Source organism: Mirounga leonina, unplaced genomic scaffold (genome assembly GCF_011800145.1).
Source record: "Mirounga leonina isolate KUSES-001 unplaced genomic scaffold, KU_Mleo_1.0 Mir_129, whole genome shotgun sequence".
NCBI classification, from domain to species: domain Eukaryota; kingdom Metazoa; phylum Chordata; class Mammalia; order Carnivora; family Phocidae; genus Mirounga; species Mirounga leonina.
The window spans coordinates 78185915-78207518 of record NW_023270323.1 but is presented as its reverse complement, the minus strand read 5'-3'; the positions used below and the strand labels follow the sequence as shown (position 1 = coordinate 78207518).

Genomic DNA, 21604 nt, shown 5'->3' with positions numbered 1-21604 from the left:
GTGTGAGTGTGTGAGCGGGTGTGAGAGCACATGTGTGTGTGCGTGAGAGCACACATGTGTGAACTCGTGTGTGTGATAATGCATGTGTGAGCGTGTGAGCATATGCATGTGTGCGTGTGTAAGCGTGTGAGCATGTATGAGCATGAGTGCGTGTGTGAGCATGCATGTCCTGTGCACGCCCCCACACACTCAGCAAAGTCACCAGCCAGTCATCTCTCGGGGGAGAGACTTGAGAAACCACTGCGTTGACCTCCACCTGTCTCGAGACACTCTGGGGGATGATGTTGCATTACTGGACCATTTAGCTAGTTTAAGACAGTATGCTTAACCAGTTTAAAAAGCATAGTTTTTAATTAATGCATGTACTTTTCGATGCCCTATCTCCAACTCATACACAGCTTTTGTTCATCGGCATCACTCTTTAATGGTGCTCGCATCCCGTTCCTGTTTGGGGAACCGAGCTCCAGTGGTGAGCCCGCCGGCCCTGCAGTGGGGCACTGGTGTTGTGGACGAGGGGGGCCCGTGCCCGAGCAGCTGCGGTGAGGGCACCCCCATTCTGGGGGGCGCTCGACAGCTGCCTGCACATCCCCTGTGGGCCCCCAATGAGGTTGGCACCACTGTGGACGAGGAGCCTGAGGCTGGGGCTGAGAAGTGGCCGCTCTGGGGCCCAGCTGGTGCTCATCTGCCTGACCCCTGACCTCTGGCCCCTGACCCTTCCGTTCTCACTGTACAGCATTTAGTGCCCCACAGTATGTTCTGTACTCTATTAGTTTCAGCTCTACTTGGTTACGATTTTATGGCTTTTAAAAAAAATAGTAAGAAAAAATAGAAAGGAAGCAAAAGGCAGTGAGTGGAAAATTGAAAACAGCGGGGGGCAGGACAGGACAGGAGCGGAAGAGCCCTTTCCTGCATAGCGGGGGACCGATGTGGGACAGGCAGGGAGAGGCAGGACACGGAGAACGGATGGGACCGGGTGCCACGGTGCTCCCGAGCCGTCTGCAGGCGCTCGCAGCGGGGGTGCCTCTGATTTGGGTGAGGCAGGCATGCTTCCTGCCACGGCCGCTCCCCGTCTCCACTCTGAGAGTAGGGTCAAGGCTGCCTCGCCATCGGGCTTTGCGGGAGTTGGCTGAGGCCCCGCTGACGTGGGGCGTGGAGCAGGGTCATTCCAGTGGTAGGTCCCCTCGATGGAGCGACGCTCTGCTAGGTTTTAGACTGCTCAAAATGAATTCCAGGGAAGAACAGAACACGTCTCCCCACACCTCCCAGGAAGCTGAGCGTCCAGACGCAGGGACAGGGCTGGCTGTGTCATCTGTAAGCAAAGGGCAGCTCTGCGACAGCCATGGGAGTGGATGCCCGGGCCCTGGACACAGGAGATGGCAGCTCAGCCCCGCACCTGCAGCATCTGCTAGCAGCAGGGTGCTCGCTCCCTCCTGCCCCCCAGAGCAGTCAGCAGACGGGGCCCCGTGGGGCATGCATGCTATTCGTCTGGTCCCTGGTGTAAGACAGGAGGCAACCCCTTCTCACGCGTCTCCCTGGGATTCCTCCGTGGTGGGGCCAAGTCTCATTTTGGTGTGGGGTCCTGTCTTGGGGCGGGAGGAAAGGGAAGGCAGGCGGGCTGTGGGTCCAGAAAGAACATCAGAGGCCAGCCAGTCTCCTGGGGATGCCTCCAACAGAGTCCCCTGGGGCTCTCCCCGGAGGGCTCCTTATGGCAGATACATTCCCGGTTTAGAGGGCACTGCCTTGTCTGCTGGGACAGACAGTGGGTCATCCTTAATCGGTCTGTCTTCTCCTGACTCTCTGAAACACAAGGCTGTCCGCTCGCCTCAAGGCTGTTCTCTTGTTCATTCCTCATTTTTCAGACCTGGGCTCCTGGGTGTGTTACAGCATCTACATGCATTACCTCATGGGATCCTCGCAACTCGGGGGTGGGCATCATCTGCCCATTTTACAGATCAGGAAACTGAGGCTCAGAGCTGTTCAGGAAGCAGGCATATAATACAAAGTGCCGGACACCTGTATTTTCCTACCCCTGCTCCCACGTCGGGGCCCCCGTCGCATGTGTTGTGGGCTGGCACGTTTGGCCTTTGGAAAGCCCTTGGTGACTGAGTGTGGCTGAGTCGTACGCTCCTGGTTGAGCCTTTGCAGAGGAAACTTGCTCAATCCTGGTGGGAGAGCTTCCTCATCAGGTGGTGGGGCCCTTTCTTGAGCCCCGAGGTGGCTCCACAGCCAGACGCATCTGACCCACCCGGTCACCCACAGCTATGTGCAGTCCTCAAACCCAGGGTGGCCTTTGGGCCCCGTGGCCTGAACTCCAAGGGCTGGGATTTCATATCCTGAAGAGCCCTTTGTTGTCTTTGTACTTGCAAATTACCCCCTCTGTAGTGGTCCGTTTGGGGGCCACCGAGGGCTCATTGGGGGTGGGGGTGTGCTCACTGACTTTCACTGGTGGACCCAGCCCTGGAGGCTTCTCTGGGTGGGACAGTGGCTATGCTCTGGAGCTCCAAGTCCCCGCTGGCCTGACCATCCCCAGAGCTTGCTGGGCGGCCGCCAAGAGTCATGGCGGATGTGTGGCCAGACCCTCAGGGCTCTGCTGCCCTGCGGCCACCATTGTCCGGACAACAGGCGAGCCCGGGCCGCTGGGCATGCGTCCCTCCTGCCCCTGCCTCTGTCCACCGTGGCGCCCCTCGCGTAGGCTCGCTGTAAATTTGCCTCCACCCGTGGAGAGAGCAGGGTTTTTATTTTCACACTGGAAAATACTGTCTCTCCTGGAAGAAGGAGAAACAGCCATCGGGAGTAACAAAATGTCCGTGTGTCCAGAATGCTCTTCAACTGTGACCTTATCTTGTCAAGGTCCTGTAGCCCAGTCCCCAATTTCCAAGCTCTCGGGCCTGATGTCAGTCTTGTCCTTGGTGGTGCACAAGGCAGGGTGTTCCAAAAGGCTCAAAGGTCCAAGCCCTCCGCAGGCTGCAGGTAAGGAGCCCACCCTTGGCGTGTCCTTACTGTGGCCTTGGTCTCCGTGGCGGGTGGGAAAGGAGCCCGGGGTTTTCCTTTCATTTTTCCATGCATGGGGTCCGTGGCTTAGTACAGGAAGTCCTCAGTTGGGTGCTGAGCACTGTCATATGCCCTTGCGTGATGTACTTGATCCTACTCGCTTGGAGATGACCCCACCCCCACCACCAAAAATAAAAAGGCCAGTGGAGAATATAGACACCTGACTTCTCAGCCCTAGATAGCGTTCTTGGTGGACACACTGTGGCAAAGTGAGCTTTCGCTCCTTCCAGTCCACTAAGGTCACCTCTGGCCGTATGTCGTACCTCCTTTACCTCTCTTCGCGGACTTTTCCTGTGGCAGAGTTCACTGACCGTTCTGCGTTTCGTGGGTGGCAGGCAGTGAGGGGGACAAACGGGGGGGGACTTTGGAGACAGAGCACCTGGGTTCACATATCAGCCTCTGCCATGCCCTGTGCATGTCATCGTCTCTGAGCCTCAGTCTCCCGATCTGTGAATGGGGTGGCGTGGGGATCCGCAGGAGTGCCGGTGAAGCACCCGGCCAGGTTGGACACAGCAGGCCCTGCTGGACCAAACTCACCTGTTCCTTTAGGGTTAAACTGGGAAAGTAGAGAGTGCATGCTTCAAAATGCCAAGTGGCTGCATCCAAACACGTGGCGCGATCTCGGCGGCGTGGGGTTGGCTGGAGTTCTAAGACCGCGTCACTTTGCACCCCTGCTCTTGGTTTGAAGAACCGTCAGGAGGGAGGGTGCATGGCCGCCGCCCGCAGGGCTCCCGTGGGAGGCTTCTCCGGCGCGTCCTGCTCCCCGGCCCCGCAAAGGCTCTCGTGCCGTGGACCTTGGCTTGATTCCTTTCTGTTTCTGAGCACAATGGGAAGTGGGAACCGTGGCGGGGACACCCAGACGAGATGGTGTATCTCCTTGACAAGCGGCCCCTTCCCTTCCAGCCGTCAGGCGACCCGATGGAGAGGACGGAATTTTCGAGCAGGATAACAGGAAGGTAATGCGGGGGCAGGTCTGGGCGGGAGCAACCTTGCCCAGAGGCAGTCTGGCTCAGGGGGGGTTCCCCAGCCAAAAGCTCAGGCTCCCTCTCCCGCATTCTGCTCCGGAGGGGCCCCACGAGGCCCCACGCGGCAGGGACCAGATTTCAGAGGTGGCCCCGTCCGCCGCCGCCTCCCACCCAGACTAGCACGCCTCCTGCCGCAGTCCTCCTGCCGCACCCCTGTAACCCGGTTACGGCTCTGTCCCCGAGGCCATGTCTAAGCAAAGAAAGGAAACTTAGTCCAAGGGCATTCTGGAGGCATCTGGGGTGCTGGCTCGAGAACAGGCTGGGCAGGGGTCCGGGGAAGGGTCCGAGGGTAGAGTGAGGCTCTGGGGGCCGTGCAGCTCGGCGACAAAAGCAGCCAGGGGGAATGTGTGGAGGCCTGGGCGCGCCTCCCTGGGGGGATTGGCCCCCAGAGTTTCCCGCCCTGGCTCCAGGGAGGCCGAGGGCCCCTGGCTTGTATTTAAGGGAGGGAGCTGTGCGTGGAGAGAGCCCACGCCTGGCTCACCCGTGCACCCCCAGGAGAAGCCGTTTGGGCCCCTCACCTCCCTGACCCCATTTCCTCCTCTGTAGCACGGGGCAGCCCCATGCAGATGGCCTCCGCATTCATGTGGCTTTTTTCCTCCCTCAGCAGAAGACCAGCTGGCTGCTTCTCAAGGGGGATGCAGACACTAGGACTAACTCTCCAGACCTAGACAGCCAGTCTTTGTCCCACAGTAGCGGGACCGATAGAGACCCTCTCCAAACAATGCAAGGGGACAACTTTTACTCACGTGAGTGGTTCTTTTGAGCAAGGAGCTGTACCTGTGGCATGAGATGCCTCGCAACAAGGGGGCCCCAAAATCTGGAACCCATCCCCCAGAACTGAGCCTTGCTCATTAAGAAATCTAAGGAGCAAACCAGGTAGGAGAGCGGACCCCCTTTCCGTGTGAGTTCCCCTGGACATTGTGAGCTCGCGTGTGGCCCGTGGGCACACGGCATGTCTCCTAGAACGCTCCAGGGCTGGAGACAGCCCAGGAAGCCAAACTGGTCTCCTGGGTTCTATTGCAAAGAACATCTCCCGGGCCATCAGGCCGGGAAGCGGGGGGCCCATTTCCCTCCAGAGCAGCCATAAGCATGGTCCAGGAGGGTGAGTCCAGACTGGGAGTCGATGACAGGGTACAGCCACGCGGCGCTCGGCCTGAGCAAGGCACCGGGGAGTGGGGACATCCTGTCCGCAGGGAGTGTGGGGACAAGTGACCGCTGCCTGACTCTGGGGGTCAGGAGGGCTGAATTAGGGGGGATTTTCAGATGCAGGGCAACGCTCCACATAGAGCTCTAGGATTGTACATTGTGGGTGAGAAGCACGGCCAGCTAGGGTGTGATGCCCGCAGGAGACCTGGACGCCGTGCCTGGGCCCAGCGGGTGGTTTCCTGTGGGCACGTGTGGGGCTGAGCTGGGACGCAGAGGTGGACAGGGGTATGAAGAGGCAGAGCACAGAGGCTGGTGTGGCCATGAGCCTGGCCCGAGCTCAAATCCAGGCTCACGCCTGATGGTACGTGGGACCCTGGGCTGCGACCGCACCGCTGGGCCTCCGTTCCGCCTGTCTGCCTGGCCAGGCCAGTAGAGACCAGAGGAGGTGACACACGTCCACAGCCGGCGTTCTGCCTGGCCCATAGTAGGTGCTCAGCAAACAGACTGTCATTGTCATCTTCATGCTCATGACTCTGAACTGTAACCTGTCTTACACATGGAAGGGGCGGCCCGGGCATTGTCGTTTGTTAAAGAAGAGCTCGAAGCAAAGCAAAGGCGCATTGTTTTGTGTATGATCTTTGCGAGCAGACATCGTGAGCCACCCCTCCCTGTGCATCTGGCCCCGCCGGGGGTGCAGCGCTCTAAACATGGGGCTCTCCGGGCCGGCACATGGGTGGATGCCACCGCAGGAAGTCCACGTCAGAGCAGTCCCCCAGAGTGACTCGTCCAAGGTGGTGGTGTGCTCCTCCCGGGGCAGGTGTGGGGCGGACGCGGTGGGCTGCCCGTCCCCCCCGCCGGCAGGTCACGGCGCGGACCAGCCCAGCAGCTGCGGTCCGTCCCCCGGCCCTTGTCTGCTCCCAGGCACCCACTGCCCCGGGTGCTGCAAGACCTGACCATGGGCCTTGCTGCTCCGTGTTCCCTTTGTCCTGATGGCGGTTGGTTTGGAAGGTGGTGGGATCCTGTTGCGCCAGCCCTCCAGCACCCCCACAGCCCTCGCACGCCTGGGGTGTCGTCGTGACACCCATGAGGCCCAGGAGCTCTCAGGAAGTGAGTGTCTGGGGACCTCAGGGGGTGGCCCTTTATGGCTTCCCATCCTCCCCTTGCTGGGTGGTGCTAGGACACACCTGCGGCTGACCCCGGGATCCCCACTTATGTCCGCAGCCCACCTGTGGGGGGGTTACCACGTGGGGAGAAGCCTGGCCACGGTCCCCACCCGCCCCGTGCCGTTGACCTGCCCTGTCACCGGTGTGTGCTGCCTTCACCCCCTTGCACTGGCCCCTCGCCCGCACGTGCGGGGCCAAGGGGCCCCCGGCTCATCCCGGGAGCCCCATAGGCGGGAGCTCCCCCGCGAGGCCCCCAGGCTGTGCGGGCCATTTTGGCTGGCCAGTCACACACCTGCAAGGTCTTGTTTTGGCTCCGTCCCCTCGTCCTCACTGTTGTCTCCCCATCACTGGGGCCACGGGCAGCCACAGGTGGGGGTCCCGGTGCTTGTCACCCAGGGCGTACCTGGCCGGCAGGAAGCGCCTCGCCTGTGCCAGAATCCAGGCTCTAATGGGGGAGATTCCTCCACAGTAGAAACAAGGCGTGTGTGTGTGTGCGCATACGTATGGCCTTCCTCTTCACGAACGCTTGCTCATGACGATTATGACAGTTCTGTCATTCCTCCGCTTTCTACGGTGGTCCAGTGTCGGTTCTGCTGAGCGGGAAACCCACCGCGCACCTGCTGCAACCGCGCCTCTACCTCTGTCCTGAAGACCTCACCTGGTTTCCCGACATGCATGGGCACAGCATCTGGGACCCAGGCTACTGGTCATGCCTCCCATCACGCGTGCCTTGCTGCGTGCTAGCCTGTTGAGAAATTGGGGTGGGGTGGGCAGCGCTCCTAAACGGAGGGTCACGTGCCCCCTTTCCTCGGGGCTCCTTCCACTCTCCCCGAGTAGCTCCCGAAGTGAGCCCACAGACACCAGTCCCATTTGCAAACAACTTTCACTGAGCAGGGCATTTGCACGCAGCAAGGCACACCCCACCTGCATCCCCGGGACATCCATCTGTAGTGCGCCCAAGGGAGGTAGGATTGTGACACTCAACACAGTGGACGCCCAATAAATGTTTGTTGAATTGAGATGCATTAAATTCAACGGGTATTTATTGAGCACCCACTCTGTGCCAGACGCTGTGTGGGGCGCCAAGGGGGACACCAAGAAGACGAGAGCAGCCCCTGCCCCGGAGAAGCACGCAGGGAGCTGAGAGAGGCAGAGACGCCCACGGGAGCGAGCACCCACGCATCCCGCCACCGCCCGCCCGGGGCCTCCGAGGGCTGACGGGGCGGGGGCACGTCTCATCCCATTCATGACCCCACCGGCACGTCTCACCGGGGGCTGAACTCATCATCCGGTCATTCATCCATCTCTCCACCAGACATTGGTTGAGCACCTACTATGTGCTGGGCACGGTGCTAGGCAGTGGAGAGGCGGAGGTGAGTGTGGCCCAGCCCCCGTTCCCCAGAGGAGGAGCAGATGACTGAGCAGCGACAAGCCGCCCTGTGACACCCTTCTTTCTGGCCCACTGCCGCCTACTCCGAAGAGGGTCTCACTGAAATACACGTGGTATTATAGATGACTGAGACTCTCCTTTGTCCTGCACCTCGGGCTTTATTGGGACTCTGTGCGTAATGTGCGGTTACCAACACGCCCGATTTCTGCACATGGAAGGGGTGATGTCGAGTTTTTGTTATGCAAAGAGGGTCTTGAGCTTTACAGGATGAGACTCACCATCCCCAGAAGAACACGAGGTGACGTAGGCCCCCCTCCCCATAAGACAAAGGCCCAGCTGGCTGGGGACCCCGCCTAGAGGACTCAGTGGCCCCTAGAAAGAGCCCAGGGTTTCTGAAGACACAGACCCTTCCTAAGGCCCCAGCACAGAGAGGAATGGGGGAGGGGGGCGGTTAGGAAGAGCTCTGCATTGGAAACTGAGGCAGCACAGATGGTGGTCCCGGGGCTTTGGCTTTCGTGTCACCTTCTGTGTGCCCCTCCCTGTGGAGTCCTGTGTTTGATGGGACATGCTTGTCTTCACCTGCTGCCCACCATGGCTGGGGGCCTGGCCTGGGGCCAGACTCCCTCCCAGCGCTCGCGGGGCGTGAGGCTTGGTCAGAAAGGGCCCGCTCCTGTCATTCCTCTGGAGTGGTGACAAAATCTTTCCCGCATTTCCTGCTCCACGAGACACTGTGATTTGCTGTGTGCTGATCTCTGAGAATACCCGGTGGGCAGCCATGCGCCTGGCTTAGGTCTGCCCCGCGGCCCCGAGGGCTCGACTCCACCAACATCAGGCCTGAAGAAGCACATCAGTCCATCTCCTCGTTCACGACAGGCAGGACAAGGCCCAAACCTCACCAGATACCTCCCGAGCACCTTCCGTGTTACCACACTCTTGCGGGTGCTGGGGGTCAAGCAGAGGATGACACGAGGGGCCGGCGTGCTAGGGGGGTGGGGGCTGAGACCAAAACAAAGTTAGGAAGTATACATCAGTGCCCTGCAGGTAAGGAGGCCAGGAGGTGCTGGGGGCAGTTGTCAATACAGTCGGGGGAGGAAGACTATCTGAGCAAGACTCGACGGGGGTATAGGTTCGAACAGTGAGGATGATCGGGGGAAGCCTGGTGGGTTTGCAGGACGGCGAGGGGGCCTGCGTAGTAGGGGTGAAGGCAGCGATGCGCAGGGTCATGGAGGACTGGGTCACCTGGGGAGGACTCCAGCCTGGCGTCCGAATGGCGACATGGTCCCAGAGGGATCCCAGCAGAGCCCGACCTCGTCTGATACAGGTTTTCGACAGGCCTGAGTGGGGGCAGGAAAGACCATAGGAGGCAATTGCCATCATCCAGGTTGGGGGACAGTGTGCTGGGAGGTTGTCCTAGAGGGGTTGTCCTAGGGGCATGTCCGGGGGGAGGGTTCCTATGGGGAAGGTGTCCTGGGGTGGCTGTGCTGGGGGAGGTATCTTAAAGGGGTGTCCTGGGGGGTGTCCTTGGGGAGAGTGTCCTATGAGGAGGGTGTCTTGAGGGGTTGCCCTGGAGGGGCATCCTCGGGGGCTGCTAGGGGGAGGTGTCCCCGGGAGATGTTCTAAGCAGCACGAACACCATGTCCAAGGATACGCCAAGGCAAGAAGCAAGGCAGCCATTTGGGCAACAGGAAGCCAGTGGGTTGGCAGAAGAGGGACTAGCCAGGACCCAGCTGGTCTGTGTACGATGCTAGGAAGCTGTTCTGTCTGTTAGGGAACAGGTCAGCGGGGTAGGGCTGTGAGCAGGCAGATGAGGCAGTCTGTTCTGCATATTTAAAACAAGGATGGGCAGCTTCACGGAGGATAGACTGGAGGCTGCTGGGCCAAGCACAAGGGATTGGGGTGTCCATATAAGTGGCAGGGAGGCCCCTTGAGTGGTCTGAATGGCAGGAGCATGTGTGAGCAGTTAGGGGTGCGTGGGGGGTGCAGAATCAGGAATGACATGGGGATAGTTCTGGCTCAGGTAGATGGAGGCACCTTTATTCAGAGATAAGGAAAGAACGGGGTGGTTCTCCGCGTGGAGTCAGGAGCCTGGACATCCAGGCCGCGCTGCCTGGAGCTGGATGGATGGGCGGGGAGCAGAGTCCCCGCAGGTCCTCAGCTCCCAGATGCAAGTGGGTAACCTGAGACCTGGGACTTTCTGCCTGATAAACATGTTCCTGAGCTTGCATGACTTTCTCCAAAGCTTGTGAGGCCCAAAGAAGGTGTGATTCTCTGGGTCCTTTCCCAGCTCACTCTGGGTCCTCCTCCTCCCATTTCCTGTCTGCCAAATGCTGCAGGAAAGGGGAGAGAAAGAGTGAGCAGATGGGCGAGCAGGTGGGCGAGGGGCTGTGTTGTATTGGGGCAGGAGGGGACCCAGAGGAGCCGCCAGGGCTGGAGAGAGCCAGGGCTATGGGAGTGGGCCAGGGTTGGGTGGGGGGTGCACCCTGGCATTCAGCAGGTGGTTAGGTCCCCTGGTGCAGGGACTGCTGGGGAGGGCGTGGCCTCCCGCTGGATGGACAGACTGCTCTCTGCCCCTGCTCCTGGCCAGTCCCCAGAGAGAGCAGTGGGCACTCCAGGTATCAGGGAGGGGACCCTGGCCCAGAAAACACTGTTGGCCCCTCATTGGAGAGACCACCCCCAGCTGTGAGAGTGGGGCACCCTTGGGCAAAGCCTACCACCATCTGGTGGGGGAATTTTAGCAAAATTCCCTGTGCCCCCTGTTTGCAGCAGGCTTGCCCTTTGGGACTGGACAGGGTGTGGCCTCTGATCTGTGGGCAGGGCTGATGCGATGTTCGTAGAAAGGAGCCAATGTTTCAGGGCCCCCTCTGCTCCCCTCCAAATCTGCCTTCTTGAGATACCCCCACCCAGCTGGAAGCTCTCTCCCCTTCCTCAACCCAGGCCCGGGGGCTCCTCATAACCCTCTGTGTCCTTTCTCCCCTGTGGACTGTTAGCCCCTAGGGAGCAGGGTCCCATGAGGATGTCCCCGTGCCTCCCTCACCTGCATGTGGCAGCTTCTCGGTGAGTGCTCCCCAGAGCACTGGTGGAGCTGGGCCTCCTCAGAGCAGCACCAGCCTCCCTTCGTGGGAAGCGGCATTGCTCCTGGTGGGGTGGAGGGGATGACAGTGACCGCTGCTGACACAGGCAGCAACAGTGCCCACGAGATCACAGGATGGGCCAGCAGAGAGAGCGCCAGGTCTGGGTGCTGGTCCACTGGCGCTTGAATCCCAGCTTGTCACTTGCTGTGTGACTTCGGGCATAAGAGCAAAGTTGTCTGTTTAAAATGGCCTCATGTGTAAAAGGCCTCCTGGCAGGAAGCATCTGGGCTTTGGGGCTCACATGTGAGCACTCCGGCATCCTATCTCCTGAGCCTTGGGGGATATCATGGCAGAGCGTGGTTAAGTCCTCAGGCCTGGTTGCGGTGAGCCCGTCTTGCTTGCTTCCGGAAGCCTGGAGCTTGGGTCATCCTAGGGCCTCCTGCTCATAGGCACTCAGGGCTGAAGGCAGTTCCAGCCCCCTCCTGGACCCAAACCCCTGCAGGGCCATGCGGCTGCCAAGTTCCTTGTCCGGGCGTTGGTGGAAGATGCGCCCAAGGAAGTGCCTTGCTGAGCAGTTGTGCACAGAGCATCCCTGGGGGCGGTGACGAGCTGCTTGTCTCCAGCGGCAGCTGGGCCTCTCCTTGCATGTCCAGCAGATCCCCTAACCTCTGACCAGCCAGCCCAGAAGAGCTACAGACCCAAGGAGACAGTGCTCAGAATGCCGAGACAAGGCTACCACAGGTGGGCTTCTGAGAGGAGGCGGCAGGGGAGCCTGTCTGCGCTGAGCCCGGACATGAGGATGGCTGGTGTCCAGCCCTCGCAGGGCTGATGGGACTTGCAATGGGCCAGCTGCCGCCTCGCCCCAGGTCCAGCAGACCTGCCTTCTCACCGTGCACACAGGCAGCGCACGCTCTCGCGGCCACCTGATGCCATCGACACGCAGGTGCCCAGAAGCCCACACCTGCAACCCACAGGGGTGCAGAGATGCTGGCGCAGATGGGTCCACTGGTTCCCGAAGCCAGAAGTCCTAGGCCCTCGTTTTATCCTCTTCGTGAGCAGACGTTGACCTTGTAGGGGCCATTATTCTCACGGGGCCTCAGCTTCCTTACCTGTAAAAGGAGGTCCTGTGTCATGCAGAGGCCTACGAGTTTCAGGTAAAGTCTCTGCACGTGCGAAGGGACTTTTTAAGCCAGTGGCTATCAAACCTAGCTGCATGGGCGGTGGCGGGGGGGTCACTGGGACCTTTAGAGTCTACTGATGGCTCATCCCAGCCCCAGAGAGGCCAAGTGTGATGGGTCTACATGGCAGCTGGGGGTGGCGGGGGGCAGATAATGGAGCCTCCTCTCTCCCTGCTCATCCGCATTAAGTATAACCCCACCCCACCCCCAAAACAGTAGAGCAGACACATCATAGAAATCTCAAGGGTGGAAAGAGGAAGGTGGGCTGGCTAAGGACCCCAGGACTTGAGGAAAAACACAGGAGCCATGTCCCCCACCTCCCATGAAGTGGCAGCAGGCGGCCAGGTAGGCATCTTCCTCCCCAAGCCTCACCGGCAGATCGAAACAGGAGGCCTATGGGCAGCCTGGAGGGTGGGCCCGGGAGACCCTCTCCACCGCAGCCGGTGCCTCACACCCCCACCTCGGGGCACAGAGCAACGGGGGAAGCACAGCTGGTCCCGGGAACCCCAGCCGGGCTCGGCAGACCAGAAGAGCATGTTCTGAAAACCAGCTTGTCCTCAGAATCACAGGCCGTAACACACCAGGCCCCATGTGCCAACTCAAGCAGGCGGCAGCTCCTTCAGTAGAAGGCTCTACCAGGATCCGGTGTCCCCAGACGTCACATCCGGGAGACGATATGGAGGACTACTCCCCCACACCAGGAGCCATGAAGATAACGATTTGAACCGGCAGACGAGAGAGATGCGACACTAAGAACCGGATGTCGGGGTTCCCGGACGAGGATGTTTAGGGCAGCCACCCGAAAAATGCTTCAGCAAACACCCCAAAAGAAAGAAATTTCAGCAAAGAAATAGGCATTATCCACCCCCCCCCAAAAAAGAGAATCAAATGGAAACTATAGAACTGAAAGATAAAATAACCCAAATTAAAAAGTCACCGATGGATTCAGAAAGAGCGTAGCAGAATACGGCAGAGCAGTCAGCCGTCCAGTACATGGAGCAGAAGAAATGATCCAGTCTGAGCGACAGAGGGAAAACAGCAGTGAAAAGATGAAGGGGGCCTCAGAGGTCTGTGGGGCAACATCTGTCGCGGTGGAGTCCCGGAAGGAGAGAAGAGAGTGGGCTGGAAAAAGCATTCAAAGATATGGCTAAACACTTCCAAAAGGTGGTCAAAGACCTAAACCTACAGGTTCAGGAAACTACAAGAACCCCAAATAGGACAAGTCCGAAGGAGTTCATGCCAAAACCAGTTACGACGATAACTGAACCTCTAAAATCTGAAGACAGAGGATGGCAGGTCTTGAGAACATCCACAGCAGAAGACAGACTCCCTGGAGGACAAGGCCAACTGGAGACAGCAGGTTTCTCTGCGGAAACCGCGGGGCCAGCGGAAAGGGGGTGCTTTCCGTGTGCCGAAGGAAGGTTGCCATCGACACGAATTCTGCACCAGGGGAGCCTATCCCGCGGGAATGAATGGGAAATGAAGAAACTCTCAACACTAAGCATTTTTCACGAGTAGAGGTTGTTTAAAGAATCGCAGGCAGCAGGTGTTCAAGCAGAGAGGAGGACATGGTAAGAGAAGACCCGGGGCTTTAGAATGGAGAGGATATCAAAGGGGTAAAAACGGGGCGAATATCATCGACCCTTCTCCTTTCCACGAGGTTATGAAATCCTGTCTGATGGTTGAAGCAGAATTTGTGATGTTATGTGATGTGGGAGCTCGAGGTAGGTAGAAGGGACACCCAGGACAATTGTCGTTGGAAAGTCAGGAGAACAGCTCCGTGGAGTAGGGTCTGTGTGCTTCATGCGAAGCGGTCAGACGCGGAGACCGCAGGTGGCAGCCTGAGCACGGGGCCCTGTGACAGCCATCCGGGTGACAACGGTGCCTCCGGGCACAGGACAGAGGTGAGGGTACTGCTCTTCTCAAGGCCCCAAACCTTCGTGTGCATCAGAATGTCCAAGAGGGCAGCTTGTCTACCACAGCTCATGGGACCCCAGCCCAGAATCCAATGCAGCAAATCGGGGGCGGGCCCTGAGAATTTGCCTCTCTAACCGGTTCCCGATGAGCCTGATGCCGCTAGTTGGGGACCCCACTTTGAGAACCACTGCTCTAGCATCTTTGGTCGATCGGGAGCCCCTGTGTCTCAGTGGAGGGTCCCTCAGGTCCTCAACCGCACAGCCTCACGTTGCGGAATGTGCCTGGCTCTGTGTGTAAATTAGGAGGGACCCCAGGACTGTGAGTCAGGGGGCCTTGTTTGGCATCCCGGGGCTGGGTGACCTCAGGCAGACCCCCCGACTCGGGGCCTCAATTCCCCCTCTATAGAATGGGAGGCTTCGGAGAGGCTGGGAGGAACAGGGGCGGCACAGCAGGTCCGGCCCCTCGCCCCTCTTCTGTGTCCCGCTCCCCTGCCCCCCTCTTTCATAGGTCGGAGTTTACATAAACTCTTGTGTGGCAAGAGGGTGTCTTTGTTAAAAGAAGTTTGAGAACCCTGACCTTGATGTGGCAAAAGGCCCTTTCTGACCCCCATCCGGGACCTTCCGACAGGCCGCATGGGGGCAAACATGTTCCCAGGATAGGCTTCCCGGGTCCACACGTGAGCCGTGCAGAATGTCGTCTCCGTCCCCAGAGTTCGTGAGGACCCCCTGAGATGAAAGGCATCTGGATGAGCCTCCGTCTGGCCCTCCTGGAAGGGTTGGGTGGGCAGTTCTGTGCGTGGCACCCACCTCGCCTCTGGAGGCTCGGTGCTTGGTCGCATGGACGCGCACGGCCTTGTGAACACCCTGACAGGCAGCCCGCTGGCTCCCGCGGTGGGTGCCGGCATTTGGTGCTATGTGTTGTCGCCGAGCTGCTGGTGGCCAGCCAGTGCTGGGAGCAAGGAGCCCCGGAGCTCCCTCCAGGGGAGGCGGCGTCCTGCCCTCCGGGGGGCTAGGCTCTGCCGTGTGTCCTGCCCCTGAGCCAGGAGGCCATACCAGAAAGCCTCTGTGCCACCTCTCCAGACCCGTTGCAGAGGTTAACCGGGAGACCTCAAAGCCCGGGGCCCATGCAGGGCAGCCAGGGATGTGAGTGGCAGAGCTGGGTCAGCTGCGGGATCCCCATGGTCTCAGACCAGCCTTTTTGTTTCAAGAGAAGCCAGAAGTGAGGATCTTAATGTGAAATCCCCCAATGGCAAGTAGCTCAAGATCATTTTAAAAAATAAAAAATACTTCCTATGCCGCCTTTGGTTGGTGGCAGGCCCCCGTGAGCCGACCCTGGCACAGGATGGCACAGCCCTAACCCCCCACGGGGTTTCCTTCCTGCCCCTGTCCCAGCTCTCCAGCTCTGCTGGGTGAGGAGCTCGGCCTAGGTGACAGGTGATGCCAAGACCTGAGGCTGCCGGAGAACACAGGTGCCCAAGAGGGTGCCACGGTGTTCCCGGTGTCCTAGGCGGGCTCAGGGGCATCACGCCCTTGCCGGCTTCTTCCTCAGCCAGCACCCTGGGGACGGAGGTCATGACGGAGGCAGGGCGTGATCTTCGGGGGCCCCTCTGGGTGTCACGAACTCAGCCCCTCCGGCCGGGGCCCGGCCTCTGTGCGTGCGTGACAGAGCTGTGCTGTGTCTGTTTCAGGATTCCCCTATTCCAAATCTGACCCTCTCCCAGGACACGGAAAGAATGGCTTGGACCACCGGGTAGGTACTCGACCCCTCCCTGGCTCGCGGTATACTAACCATCACCCGCCGGGAGCCTGAGCGTGGTGCCCACAGCTTCTTGACCACACAGCCGGAAGGAGGGGCCCGGGGACCCCTCTCGCCCACTGCCTCTGCCTGTGCCCCCCACCCCCGCCCCTGCCCCAGGGGCTGTGCTGGTGCTTCTGCAGACCAGGGCCAGACCAGAACTGGGACACCCTCCCCTCCTCCCGTCTAACCCCAGCCCCAGCTCCCAAGGAGACCTCAGTGTGGTGGGGAGCGGGAGACAGGGCCACGCAGAGTATTCCAACCCCCTGAGGCCCCTTCTGACCCTCATCCTTCTTCTATGACCCAGAGCCTAATAAGGGGCTTAAAGGATCAGCTACTTGGGGAGCAACGTGAGCCACGGATCCACTTCCTTCCTGGGGTGCCCCGGCCCCTCACGACGGTCACCACGAACGGTACCTTGAACATCTGTGGCTATTACCGTCACCCCTAGTACTGCCACTTGCCCTGTAATTATCCCTGGGTCCCACACTCCGTAGCTGGCTTTCTCTGGCTGCTCCCAGCTAAAGGCTGGCCGGACTTCCCAATCCAGGACATTGGAATGTGAGCCCAGAGAGTTTGGCGCCCGACTTGGCCCCACGGAGGGGCTGGGCGGCTTTCTGTCACTGTTCCCACAGCTTCACTAGTCCCCAGTGAGGACCCCTGGGGTGGGGCAGGTGTGATGGCACCAGAGCCCCCACACACACACACACACAGCCCCAGGACACCCCCCTCTCAGGCACCTCTCTGCTGTCTGAAACCGGGGCGAGTTGTTCCGCTGGAGAAGGTGCTCAGAGGTCGAACCCCCGTGTGTTGCATGGCAGGGTTCTCGGCAGTAAGTGTGTAACGCCCGGGACAGCCTTCTGCAGCCCCCAGGGCACACCTCGCATCCAGGGGCCCGGCCGCAGGGACCCGTCTAAGAACAGGGATGAGGCAGGCGTTTTCTCAGCCTTGTTCGTCTTCCTCGGGCCCTGTCCGACCTACCGTTGTGCCCGTCCGGGGCCCAGGCACCTCTGCATGGTTTGACTCTAGTGAAGCCCCCTTCCCACTAATCTCACTTCCAATTCTGGAATGGGCCGAGTCAGGGCGTGCATGCCGCATGCTCCTCTCGATTTTCTTCTAAGGATTTCTGCACCCTTCATCTTCAGTGGACAGCGGGCATGGGACGGGGGGCAGGAGGACGTCCACGGGACCCCCACAGCACCAGGAATTGTCAGTCCTTGGGCTCAGGGTTAGGGGTCCTGAGGGGCGGTGGGGAAATGGTCCAGAATGTTCTCTGCGTACCTGGAACAGCTGTTCTGGGACTCGGGCCCATGAGGGCGGCAGTGTTCCACCCCTCGAGCCAAGTCCTGGACTGTCCCTCGATATGTGGAAGACCAGGGAGGAATGCCCAGCATTTCTAGCCTTGCTTCATTGGTGCCTGGGCCACGTGTCCTCTGGGGAGATGCCCTCCTTGGTTCATGCTGGAATGACTTGGATCAATGCCCCCAGCACCTGCAGAGAAGGCCACGGCCTCACACGCCCCACCCCCGCAAGAGCTGGGAACAGCTGACCCAGACATTTCATCATGGACACCGTCTTCACTCCCTCTCCCAGAACGAGTGAGAGTAGAGGCTAGAGCTGTAGAGTCGAGAGCTGAGCCTCTGTGAATGTTTCTCCCGCCGGCCTCAAGGCGGAGGAGGCCTGTGCGTCCTGCAGATGCTGGGGGGTTGGCAAAGGGGGCTGCATCCTCGTGGGAAGATCTTCAGCTTTTCACGTGGCTTATGTGGAGATTGGTGACTCACATTGGAGACTTTGCTTTGGGGTTCTTTTTCCCTGCGAAGATTCTTTCCTGTTTTTTCAGACTTTCTAAGACTTTTATGTAATTTTATGCCTACTTCTCAGTGGGAAGACCAGATAATTGAGCTTTTGAATGACCAGCCTTTTATGGTGCAACCATGCTCAGCACCCAGACGTGGTCACCCACTGCTGTCCGTGGCCTACAGTGCTCACAAGCCACTTGTTAGATTGTTTTTTTGGTGTCTCTCCACTTCCAGAAAGGATTCTAGGTGGACCGAAGTAAGAATACAGGTGCACTGAGGCCGGAAGCCCACAAAGCCCAAATCACAAAGGAGCAGAAGAGGAAGCTCTAGAAGAAATCATATATCAGAATTATATCAGAAACAAAAGAACATTGTATGAGCCAAACCGCTGAAGCTTAGCTCTGAGCTTCCTGGTGGCCAAGGCAAAGGGGCAAACATGACCAGCTATGTAGTTCTTGTCCGATGGAAGGAAGATCAGTTCATCAGGGGATAGAGGTTCTAGTTCTTGCTTCGAGAGGGATTTGGCACAAGGGGCCACCACCCTGAGTCCCAGAGCTCGTTAAAATGTCCTGCTAACCAGCCTGCCACAGAGCCCACTCCTGGTAGATGCTCTCCTCTTATGGAATAAATAGGGCAGTAACCACCTGTCACAGGCATTCCTGTAGATGAGGCAGCGTGGCTCCCAACATGTGCCACCTGGTCTGTTAGTAAGAGAACGACCTCTGGCCACCGACAGAAAAACCCTGAGGGCAAATATGGACAGACTGAATTCTCCTGCTGGAGGACAGAGCCTGCCAGATTATAGCAATAGCCTAAAGAGGGGACACTAGTTTGTGATGACACACGTCATGCAGCAGGTGTCGCATTCCCACATGGAACTGCGCCGAGCAGCATGGCTGTGCCAGGGACCCTGATAAGGTACAAGATGGGAGGCAATTTGAACGTGGCATTTGGAGTCAGACATGTGGATCTAGTGGACAAAAAATAATAAAAGATGTAGGGAGCAGTTAATAATGCAAACAGTAAACCATCTACTAGGTACATGAGAAAAATCTGTATCTTTTGAATCAGGTTTTCACATGTCCATAAAGCATTTGCAAAAATGCCTATGTACAAGGAAAACCTTAATAAATTAAAGAAGTCTGATATTTTCCAACGGTAACTCTGGACAGAACACGTGCCGCACTGAGCCCCGAGTTCAAATCCCAGCTCTGCCACCAGCCACCTGTATGTCTTCGGGCAAGTCACTTACATTTCCTGAGTCTCTACTCCCTGTCTTTAAAAAAGTTATCCTTACCTCTTAAGATCATTGTGAGGACAAATAACAGTCAAAACATGTGAGATCTTCTTGTAAGCTCTATAGAGTGGTTCCCACAAGAGTAACTGTTATAAAAGCAAGTTCCTACCCCTTCTTCCTTCCACAGTGGTGGCTACTAAGTGGCAAATTCCAGCGCAAGTCTTAGCAAGACAGTAACGATGGGCCGTGAACAGCCACAATTCCATTCCTACTACTAACAATTCCAGTATCACTTTTGAGAAGCAAAAGACATGGCTTACAATGTTTACAGTTCTGTGTATTTGCTGTATGATCTTGGGCTCATTCCTTAACCTCTCTGAGCCTTGTCCATAAAACCGTGACGATGATGCCTACCTCCTAGGCTTGCAGCGAAGATTGCAGAATGTGTCTGTAGGGTAACTGACACCTAGTAAACTCCAAACCAATGGGAGAGGTAAATAATCTGTTGCTTTTCAATTCTCCAGTGCCTCTGTTGAGAACTGCAAGGGAATCAGCCAGGGTTGGGCCTGTGGGGCTCCCCTGGCCACCCCACCTGTTAAGGAGTGACCCCAAGGCTCCCTCGCACCAGAGAGGTCTTGAAGATCTCAGGCACTTAGAGGACCAAGAGGGGGCTGGGCTGTTCTTCCCCTGCTCTGGACTGATCTGGTGCCCCCGCGTCCATTCCAAAGATGCCCTACCCTCTCTCCTGGGAGTCTCTGTCTGGCCTCAGAGACTGGCAGACCAGAGGAGGCTGGTTTTGCTGCTAGGAAAGGCGTCTCTAACTGCCCGAGGTGGCGGTCGCCTGAGATTGAGTGGCCTGTGATGCAGGGCAGTGGGCGCTAGGGGGAGGCATGTCTCTTCCACGTCACCGACCGGCCCGGTGGGAGAAGACGAGTAGAGGGCGGGTTTGCCTTGCCTTAGGCAGGAGGAGGTTTCCAGACCAGACAGGTGCGCCTGGGGCTGCTTCTCAGCGTCCTGAGAAAATGTCTCAAAAATTGTTCTTGCAAACCCCTAAGGAGAATTATTCTGTGACGGTCATGAGAGTGGGTGGGGGTGAGGGCACCTGGCTCAGGGTCCCGGGGCTGAGACTAGGTGAGGCGAGTGAGGCACTTGCCGAAAGGCTCCGTAATCAAAGTAAATAATGTTCTAATGCAATGTTTTTTTAAAGCCCAAGTCAATGCAAGAAAATTCATGATGAACAAAATACCAAATCTTTAAATAGAGACTGGCTCCAGCCCTCCACTTACGTACTTGCCCGACTCACCACCCTTGTCTCCCCTTTTTGGGATGAAGGACTTTGGGCTCGGGGCTCTCTGGCTCGTCCCTTGCCCGCACACTCTCTGGAACTACACCTGTTCCTTGCATGTCGCCCCTCTACCGCAAGAAGTACTGCTGACCGCGCTTTCCCGGTCGCCCGAGCAGGGCGAGGCGCGACTCTCCCCTGGGACTGCAGGCCTCCCTTGAAACCCCTGCACGGGATCCCAGAAATGCCAGCCCAGAGCGCCGAGGCTGTGTCAGAGCAGGTGCTGGGCCTGCAGGAACCGTGCTCTTCCAGCGGCTCCATGGACCGCAGGCCGTGGCAGAGCTTGACTCGTGGTGTTCATGCCAGGCGCAGGAGTGGGGGTAGAGACACGGGGGCTCGGTGCCTGCTTTTGGGGCCCAGACCCTCCTGAGCAGTGTGTGGGGCGATTTTTTCAGGCGGGCGGAGGGAAGAGAATTCCCAGCGTGGGTGGTGGAGATGCACGGAGTCTGCTGAGGACTGCCGTGAACGGGGGAGGCAGGCCCCCGACGGTGGCCCCTGTTCCCTCGAGTGTCCCCACCTCAGGGCCATCCTCTGTCACGGCCACTCAGGCACGCGGGGCTCTGTCCAGGGGCTGTACGAACTGGCTCTCCTGGGCGCCTGGGGCCCGTGGGGTCTGGAGGGGAGCAGCGGCCCCCGCAGGCTGGCCTCCGCACCGGGCTGGGCTGCACCCCTAGGGGACTGCAGGGCGCAGGGAGCAGGCGTGCAGGCGCGGCTCGAAAGGCAGGCAGGAGAGCTGGGCCAGGCAGGGTCCCCGCCGGCCTGGAAGGCAGGGGGGAGGCACACGAGCAAACCCGCCAAGTGTGTCCCAGTGTGGCCCTTCCAGAGCCGAGGCGCCGGGGACTCTGGGGAGCCCACCTTCCTCCCCTCACCCCCACCCCCAGAGCCGGGCAAAACCAAGGCGCGACCACCCGCCCCTACAACCTGCCGCCTGCCGCCCTCTCTCTTTCTCTTCCAGAATGCCAATCTGGCCCCTTGTGGAGCAGACCCGGATGCCAGCTGGGGCACGCGAGGTACAAGACGCGGGGACCCCCGTGGGTCTCCGGCTGGGGCAGGGGTCTCTTACCCGTTTCCATGAGTCTCATTCTGGGACGGGCCCCTCCAGGGCCGGCTGGCGAAGGCTCCAACCATCGCGCAGTGGGGGGAGCATTGGGGTGCTCGTTTCGGCTCGAGGAGCCAGTTACCTCCGTTCTTATGTTGCCTGAGGTGCTCCCTTCCCTTCATCCTTGAGAACAGCCGACCCTGTCCTGATTTGTTGGTCACTCTGGTCACTTGGGGAGAGAGATGTGTGTTGGAATAGCCATCCCGTACCAGGACTGAGGCCAACCCAATCACCCACGGTTACTTTCGTGGCAACATAACACCCCTGGGGTCCGAGTCAAATGAATTCGGGTCCCATCCTGCCTCCCACCCCTCCTGGTCACGCGGGCCTCCTGGGCTGCAAACCAGGAAGGTTGCTTGCCGGGAGGCTGGTGTTCCTGGCATGACCCCGGT

General features: G+C 58.9%; 1 protein-coding gene across 21 annotated transcripts in view; it reads left to right on the top strand.

Moving 5' to 3' along the window:
* ABLIM2 (actin binding LIM protein family member 2) overlaps positions 1-21604 on the top strand; it is a 144720-nt gene that overhangs the window by 107632 nt on the left and 15484 nt on the right. For 6 of the 21 annotated variants that reach the window (XM_035005364.1, XM_035005365.1, XM_035005367.1 and 3 more), the window contains 5 exons: positions 2851-2970; positions 3955-4007; positions 4681-4822; positions 15629-15690; positions 21069-21123. In XM_035005364.1, the coding sequence (XP_034861255.1) occupies positions 2851-2970; positions 3955-4007; positions 4681-4822; positions 15629-15690; positions 21069-21123 (432 nt within the window). Of the gene's footprint in view, positions 1-2850; positions 2971-3954; positions 4008-4680; positions 4840-15628; positions 15691-21068; positions 21124-21604 lie in introns of those variants that run through there. The other 15 variants (XM_035005379.1, XM_035005374.1, XM_035005372.1 and 12 more) reach the window with 7 other exon arrangements.